Source organism: Amphiprion ocellaris, chromosome 22, assembly GCF_022539595.1.
Source record: "Amphiprion ocellaris isolate individual 3 ecotype Okinawa chromosome 22, ASM2253959v1, whole genome shotgun sequence".
In the NCBI taxonomy this organism is placed as follows: Eukaryota; Metazoa; Chordata; class Actinopteri; family Pomacentridae; genus Amphiprion; species Amphiprion ocellaris.
Window position 1 is genome coordinate 15939608 of NC_072787.1, and position 9270 is coordinate 15948877.

At 35.9% G+C, this 9270-nt stretch overlaps 1 protein-coding gene across 1 annotated transcript in view; it reads left to right on the top strand.

Annotated features, from left to right (window-relative positions):
* The first annotated feature begins 499 nt into the window (after positions 1-499).
* The window catches only part of LOC129348059 (uncharacterized), a 14222-nt gene continuing 5451 nt past the window's right edge, over positions 500-9270 (top strand). The window contains exon 1 of the mRNA XM_055007371.1: positions 500-794. Within this exon, the coding sequence (XP_054863346.1) occupies positions 658-794 (137 nt within the window). The 5' untranslated portion in view covers positions 500-657. The remainder of the gene's footprint in view (positions 795-9270) is intronic.

Below are 9270 nucleotides of genomic sequence, written 5' to 3' on the forward strand. Positions count from 1 at the left end.
ATTCTACCATTTTGGGGAAAATTCACACACACAGAATACATGAAAATATATTTTATTCTACACGTGAGAATTTATCTACAGAAATTATTTGGTCATACATTTTCTTATATTTCATAGTCATTCCCAACAGCCATAACAGATAAAAATTCAATGCATCAGACATGTGGTTCAGATACAGCTGCCTGTGATTATACACCTGGCCAGTAGGTGGCTTCGTGTGCTCATGAAGCTTCAAGAAATGAAGCGTTTTTCTAACCAATTGGCTCAAGTGGTTCAATGCCTCATGAGGCTTCATCTCACCAGAACTACTACAGAGTGAAGACCTCAAATCTGATTGGATGGCCTCCTATTCAGCCACGTGTGAACAAATGCCTCTAAGCTGATTTGTTTTCTAAAATACATCTAGTTTGAGTCCTAATCTATGCCTGTGTGTTTGCTTCTTTACACCGCTGTTAACAGTTTAGGCTGTTAGATTGTTCCAGATAAGACAAGTACAAGATTCTTCAGAGCTGTTCTACCACGAGCCTGACAGGAAGAAATCCAACAGCTACTGAATGTTCCTGTGGTTCCCTCAAGGCTACAGGAGGAGCCCTACGAGGACGAGCCGGTCCACCTGATGGCGGCCAGTCGCTGCGGTTCAAAGCCAACACCGACTACATGGACTTCTACTGGACCACACGGAGGCCTTCAAACCGGACCAACAAGTTCAGCGACTCCCCGACTTGTGGGTCTGAGGACGTCACCGAGCCTCGGTCCAGCCGGCCTCCTGTCTGTGGGTGTTTGAGTGCTGAGAGGTTTGTGGATGCATGTGAACGTGTCTGTGTTGAAACAGCAGCTTTTGACTCAGTAACGCCGGGAAAAACCAAGAGCTCCTTTATTTGTGACTTCCACTAAAAAAACTGATGAAAATAAGTTTGCCAGGGTTCTGACTGATAACAGATTATTAAATAATGAAAATAAAAATTTAAATATTCCTTTAAACAATCCTTTTAGGTCTACGTTTCCTTTACACTGACTTCTTGGTATTTTGGGTGGAATATACCATTAAGCCCGATGTTCAAGGGTTCTTCTGGGAATATACCAATAAACCAACCTTTTAAGTAAATGTTCCAGGATGTTGGGTAGAATGTACCATCAGATAAACCTTTTAGGTCTACATTGGAAGACTTTAGAATATTACTCCAAACCATCCTTTAGGTCTACATTTAAGGTGGAATACTCCTTTACACCAAGATTTTTTTTGGTCTACATTGAAAGATTTTAGGTGGAATATTCCTTTGAACCAACTTTTTAAGTTTATGTTCAAGGATGTTGGGTGGAATATACCATCAGACCAACCTCCAAGGTCTACAGTAGTGAATTTTAAGTGGAATATACCATTAAACTCACCTTTTAGGTCTACATTGGAGGATTTTAGGTGGAATTTTCTTCCAAACCGTCTTTTAATCTACATTTAAGGATGTCTAGGATGGTATATTCTTCCAAACCAACTTCTCAGGTCTACATTTCAGGTGGAATATTCCTCCATACTAACTTTTTTGGTCCACATTGAAGAATTTTTCTAAACCACCCTTTCGGGTCTATATTTGGGGTTTTAGGTGGAATATTCCTTTTAACCAGCCCCTCAGGTCTCTGAGGATTTTGGATGAAATACTCGGTTAAAGCAACATTTTAGGTGCATGTCCAAGGATTTTTGCTGGAATGTTCCTTTAAGGTGGATGTTTGAGGACCTTGTAGGTGGAATACTTCCTGAAACCAACCTTTTAGGTCAACATTCAAAGATTTAAGGTGGAATATTCCTTTAAACCAACCTAAATTTCATGTTTTGATCATTATCAAGTGAGAAACCTCAATCCAGACTCCTCATAATGACGTTTGAGATTTATGCTGCTGTTATTTGTTTAGTCCAGACTAAATGACAGAAATCTACAACTGTAATTTTATTTCAGGACTCAGTTATTAAATGTCAAAACAATCCATGTGACTCTAAAAACTCAACAGCTTTACAAACTCTAAGATTAAACTCTCCACAAGGATCCAAAATAAGTTGGACTTCTACACGAGAGCTTTAATTATTCTTCATCTACTTCCTGAAAAGTTTGGTCAATAAAAAAGACAAAAACTAATATTTTTAGCTGAACTAAAGACAGACTTTGTGATTTTTTTGCTCACATGTTGTGTTGTTGTAAACTTACTCTTTCAAATAAATAGCCTCCTAACCCCCTGGAAACCAGTGTTTGTCCTGTTTTTCTGTTGCTCCTCGGCGACCCTAGACAGCCAGGTCGTAATGTTTTTTGAGCAACACACCATACTATGACGTTTTTACAATGATGGTTCTACTATGGAACCAGTTTGACATGTTCAGGTGTTCTTTGTGTGAAAACTCAGAGATTTCAGGTATCAGAAGGTGGTTTTCAACTTTCTTTGTTAACTTTCTGCCTCAACTTTAAAATAAATTTCCTTCACTAACCCAGCCCTCTGGACTTCCAGTAAGCTGTGTTCCTATTGGCTGTCCAGGTGGCTGCTTGGTGTTATCAGGAACACCTGAGCAGCTCAGTGTTATCAGGAACACCTGAGCAGCTCAGTGTCTTCCTGCTTTATTTGGCTGCAGACAAACATTTCCTCTGCTTCTCTTCACCACAGAACCGGGTTTGGCTCCATTGCTTTAGTTTGTTGGCTTGCAGCTTCCAGCAGTAAAATCGTCTTCAATGTGTTTCTTGGTGTGTTTTAGGGCTTTGTACCGGATAGTTGTCTTGGTAAATGTGGTTCTTTAGCCACAGTTGGCACATGGTGCTAATGTGTGCAGTGATTAGTGGATTTGGTACAGCTGAGTTGTGTCTTCATCTTGGCTGTAGTGAGTCTTTAGAGGTTTTTGGCCAGACACATTGTGTATTCTTGGTTGTCCAGAAGGTAAGAGTTCCTGTCCTGATTCTCTGTTCTCAGAGGTTCTCTGGTAGGCTGCAGGAGACTTTAGCATTTGGGTTGTGCTAGTTTGGTTTTTGTACGGTTTCATTTGGACGACTATCTTGAGGCCCCTCCATGTGGTTTAGTGAGGTTTTCTGGAACAGTTCTACAAAGCAACCTGCAGCAGAAGAGACTTTGAGAGTTTTTAGGAAGTTCTGGGGACCAGACTTTAGAGCAGCAGAAACATTTGTCAGTAGTTTGAGCAGGAGAAGGTGAGCTTCAGAGTAGAAATGAGACAGAAACCTTCTTGATCTGTGTGGTGAGGTCCTGTACCAAGAGTTTGAGCAGGTTGTGAAGAGTCTGTAGTTCTTTGGTCTGAAAGCACAAGAAGAGTCGACTCATTAAAGGAGAAAACAGGAGCTATTGTTGGTTCTTCTGTCGCTCTGCAGTTTCCAGTTTCCTTAGACTGAATATCAAGTTTATATTTTAAATGATTTCCCATGCGAGCCCAAGAAGACTTCAATAAACTCCCTCCATCCCCTGGACACAACAGATTTTATTACCATGCTAAATCTTTTTTTTTAAATGGTTTTGAGTTTTAATCATAGTTTTAGCATAGTTTTTTCTCTTTGCTTGTTTAGTTTTGTCATCTGTGTAAAAGGTGCTAAACAAATAAAGTTGAATTGATAAACTGAATAATTGACTAACTCATGATTGTGACAACAGAACTATTTTCATTGTGATTTAAGGGTTTGTTTCATTTTTAAGGTTGGGGTTAAAATCTTGACAGAAAAAGAGGATTAAAGAAATAAACTACATAACAAAAAGCAATTAAATAAAAGGGGGAAAAAATTAATACAATAAAACTAAAAAAAAAATTTTTGTTTAAAAAGTTTTTAAATGTGTAATATTCTTGTTTTAAAAGTATTTTTTAAAGGTTTAACATTCTAATTTAATGTTTTGTATTTTTTTAAATGTTTAATATTATTCTTGTTTAAAAAGTATTTTTTAAAGGTTTAACAATCTAATGTTTTGTATTTTTTTAAATGTTTAATATTATTCTTGTTTAAAAAGTATTTTTTAAAGGTTTAACAATCTAATTTTAGGTTTTGTATTTTTTTAAATGTTTAATATTATTCTTGTTTAAAAAGTATTTTTTAAAGGTTTAACAATCTAATTTAATGTTTTGTATTTTTATAAATGTTTAATATTATTCTTGTTTAAAAAGTATTTTTTAAAGGTTTAACAATCTAATTTAATGTTTTGTATTTTTTTATATGTTTAGTATTCTTGTTTAAAAAGTATTTTTTTAAGGTTTAACAATCTAATGTTTTGTATTTTTTTAAATGTTTAATATTATTCTGCTTTAAAAAGTGTTTTTTAAATGTGTAATTTTCTAGAATATTTCTCTGTGATTTTGAATAATGTTATTTTAAAAATTTTGTTTAATATCATAAGTACATGTTTTGTATTGTGCTTAATTATCTCATTCGATATTTTGTTCGTTTAATAAAAGTAAACTTTAAATACAATTAAATAATATTAAACTGACAAAATATCGAATGAGATAAGCAGAAAATACGATGGAGCATTTAAAAAGAAAATTAAACATTAAAAGGTGGTAAAACATTTAAAAAGAAAAACCTTAAAGATTTAATCGAAAAATTAAATATTGGGAAAGAAAAAAAATTTCAAACAAGCCGATAAAACATTTGAAAAAACAACAATTAAACATGAAAAAGACAAAACATTTGGAAATCAAATCAGACATTAGAAAAGAATATAAGATGAGAAAAGAGCAAAACTAAACGTTTAAGAATCAAACTAAAGACAAAACATTTGAAAAGACCATTTAGACTTTAGAAGATCAAATTAAACAGAAGAAACAAACGATCAAAAAGCAAAAACAGATAAACGTCTTGAAGTGTTTTCTAGTCTGAAATGAAAACATCGAGTTGTTTCTTCAAATATTTCCTCTTTCTATGTTCTTGGTTTGATTGTAGACAGATTTACTAAGAACTCATTTCAGAAAACTGCTTTCCAGATAAAGTCTACTAGTAGTTGAAGGCATTGATCAAACTAATGTTACCTTCTGATCTCCACAAACTTTACTGTTCAGTAAAGAGAATCAAAGTTTGTTCAGGATTTCTAAAAACCCACAGGTGAAGGTCTGAGAAGAACTCAGATCGATGGTCTAAATGTGAAATCAAGACTCATGGTCACAAGTTTTAAGGCTTCTGTTAACCAGAAAGTTCAAACTAGCAGAGAAGTACTGAGAAACTTTAAAAATTTCAGTCCTCAGACTGTCTAAAGGTTCAAACTACAAGAGAACTACTCAAGAACTTTCAAGATTTCAGCCCTCAGACTGTCGAAAAGCTCAAACTAACAGAGAACTACTCAGGAACTTAGAAGATATCAGTCCTTGGACTGTCCGAAAGTTCAATCTAACAGAGAACTACTGTGGGACTTAGAAAATTTCAGCCCTCAGACTGTGTGAAAGCTCAGGTCCTGAGGACTCGGGAGGTGTGGAGGCTTTGGAAAGTCTTGGAAGTGAGGGTTCCACCCTCCAGCACAAAGGCTGAAGTCCAACCTCCTGAGAAAATCGGTCGAGTCGAGACCTGAGTTAAAAAAAAACTCGAAAACGACAAAAAATAGATGATAAATGCGCAAAAAAAAGAAGAATTAGTATCTGAGCGAGTAGCTCAGGGGGATAAGAAGAAGACTCCCAAGCGGAGGGTCGCAGGTTCAAGACCCGCCAGCGGCAGTTTTCTTTCTTTGTCTTTGTCAGGATTCTGAGAAAATTTAAGAATGGTCTGGTCTTGAACCAGCGACCTGCAGCTCCATAGGCAAATCCTTAACTCACTGAGCTACAGATCAGATAAAATAACATAATTTCGTCGTCCCTTTGTCATCGTAGTTTCTCAAGTCACCACATGGGTGGAGCCAAGGCGGAGTCTGGGTGGAGTCAGGGCGGAGAGTAGGCGGGGAGGTGGGTGGCGGCCTCCCCCCTCTACTCCCCCACCTTCCCCCACCGCCCACCACACCTTCCCCCGCCCGACGAGTTTTTCGAGTCTCCACGAGTTCTTCGAGTCTCGACAGGTTTTCCCGAGTTTCTGGAGTTTCCACGAGGTGCGAGGCAGAATAAGTTGTCATGAAGAGGTGTTGAAGTCGGCCAGGATGGACTGACTTTTTACAGCGACTAGAAGGAAGACGACTAGAAGAGCAGGTCTTTAACCACCATCCATGAAATCCATGGAGTCGACTCCAGAAGAAATGAAGGGAGATCAACTTTTATCAACCTCCATCCAGATATTCAACTTGATATCTTTACTTTGACATTTTTAGCACCACAAACCTTGAGTATCACACTTTATTATCATTTATTAGGACTTTCATGGAATCCACCAGCAGATTTAGTTTTTGTTGACAAACTTTATTCTTGTCATCGTGGGACTGCAGTATTTAAAACTCTTCCTTCTATTTGACCTCATGTTTATTAGTTTTAGTGGAGAAACTTATTTTAATTGTCGATTAGTCTCTTAAAAATCAAATAATAAATTGGATTAGTCAAGAGGTTTAAATTTCTTACTGTCATATTTTAAATGACCAAAAAATCTAAAAATAAAGTGTCTTGAGACAATTTGACCTGTAATTGGTGTTATATAATTAAAATTGAATTAAAATTGTATGTATCTTGTAATGTTGGAGTAATTCAGACATATATGTTGGAAAACACATTTTCTTTGTCCATTAATCTGTTGATTGTTTTCTCCAGTAATTCACTTCTTGTTTTGGTTTATAAAATGTCAAACCCAAATATATTCAGTTTACTGGCATAAAAAACAAAAAGATTGACATTCATGATGCAGGAATCAGGCAGTTTTTCACTTTTTATCTTAGTTTAGTCAGAAAGATAGTTGATAATGTGTGAATTGTTGCAGCTTGTGAGCCGTAGAAGGTTTTAATCTTTGGGGCTGAGTGTCAAAAAACATTTAGAAACCATCATCAACAAAACACTCAAAGATTTGAACACCATTAAAGTGAAATCCAACTTTTGCATGACAATGTCTAATTAAAGGACATTTATTTCCAATGTAAATGTGTGATATTCATCCTCTGGAGCTTTCTCTTCACATCGTCTTCCACCTGGACTGGTTTGATTGGGAGCATGTGCAACAAACATTTGAAAAACTGCACTTTAACATCAATGAATTACACTGAAGTTTAATCTCTACATAAATGAGACTGAGTCTGGATGTGCTGCTCTGTCATTAACTCCTAAGTTTAGGGAAAGTTCAAACAAAAGAGGACAATTCAGATAAGACTTGAGAATGAGCTTATTTTGAACAAACATCTCAGACTTTCTGAGCTTCAGCACCTACAGCAAGATATTTTAACAACAAGCAACTCGAGATCCAGAAGCTGGAGAGAGTTAGCTTTAGCTGAGCCAAAGAACATGTGGGACGCTAACCTAGCAAACATTTCAGACTTTTCTCTGTGAATTCTGAGAAATAATTTCCTATTTAATGACAGAGCTACACATCTTAACTCAGTCTCATTAAAACAGACTCTAGATCAGTGTCATCCATCCATATTAAAGTGCAGTTACCCAAAATGTTTGTTGCATGAGCTCCAACAAAACCTGTCCAGGTAGAAGGCCACTTTGACAAACAGGAAGTGGATGATTCCAAGCAGATTGATAGAAGGGGGAACCGGACTGTACTAAGTGTGGTCGAGTATAAAGGGGTGTTTTGTGGGTTTTTAAGGCTGATAATGATTATAAGTGAGACATTTGGAGTAGATATTCATTTGCAGGAAATGAAAGTATTTAAAATCTTGGATTTTAACTTAGAAGAACACAAACTCTAACAGAAAACTTTGTCGATACGTTTTTGTTCTGTTTACAGATGTTAAGTCTTTACTTGTGTTGTGAACTTTGGTAAGAAGCAAAAACTTTAGCGTTGCCATGAATACATGAGTGTTAAATGCTGTCCATGTTTGCATTTTGGGAAATTCAGTCCAGCAGATGAGTTTGTTTTTACTGCCAGCTACCATTCAGTCTGAGATGTTAAGAATGAATAAATGTGCATAATGTGGAAATGAACAGATTTTATTTTTATTTATTCCTACAGCTGCTAGTAAAGTTATAGAATGTGGAGGAATTTAGTCTCACAATCACAGATAATAAATATTATCTGAAAGTCAGGTTATTGTTGTTTATCAGCACAATACAAAAAGATTCATGTTAGACATATTCCAGATAAGACTCTATCAGGATTTATGGAAATTTTCCTCAGTAATATGAATGTTCAGGTTAAGATTGTGCAGTGATATTATGTAAGTTTAGCTGACTAAAGTTTATGACTCTGCACTACAATATTATTTATTTAAATTTACACCATTATAATATTTAGGGTGTTTAGTACAGTATTGAGATTAAGAAATAAACTATTCTATAAAATGTAAATACACTGAACTCATTTGGATATATTAAAGTGAGACTCTACAATATTATCTGACACAAATCTATCTAAATCAAAATTTTAATCATTTTTACTCCAAACATTTACTGAACTGATTTAAACATTAAAATCACTCCTTTCTAATCCTCTGCTGTACGTTCAAACCTCAGGCCTTAAATATAGAAACGCACAAGTATCTGAATTGAGTCCTGGTTCCAGAACATGATGATAGAATTATAGACAAACTTTAACAAAAGCTGCCTGAGTTTACAGGTTTTTATGCTAGATTTCTTCAGTAATTTAATGAGTTATCAGCAAAAATCAAGTGTTCATTTGATGAACTTAATTTCTTAAAACATCCAGAACTGGAGCTCTTTGGCAGCTGTAAAGTTTCTGCTCCTTCAAAGTTCACAACACAATGAATGAATTCCTAAAACACTCTCAGTGCTGGAGAGCGTTTGTGATGCTGAAGCAGTGATCAGTTTTTCTGTTTCTTCTCTGGAGATGCACAATGAGGGACGTCTGCAGCGACTGAGAAAGAGTCTCACCACATCCTGACATGAGGAAAAGGAGTTTATTGAAGACTACAATGAGGAAAACTATCAGACAGAAAACGGCTGCATTCAGGGTGAGCTCTGAACATTTGATCTGGAACAGGAATTCAATAACGGCGATTGTCATTTACATATTGACATACGTGCCATATGATGAAATAATGTAAAGGAAGCCGTGAAAAACACTCCAGAAAGGTTTTCTTTGAAAAAAAATCATCATGAATTTTGGCGCCGAAAAAACGCCATACTATACTATGTCGAAAAAAAATGCGATTTTTCAACATGTAAAAACGTGCCATATGATGAAATAATGTAAAGGAGGCCGTGAAAAACACTCCAGAAAGGTTTCC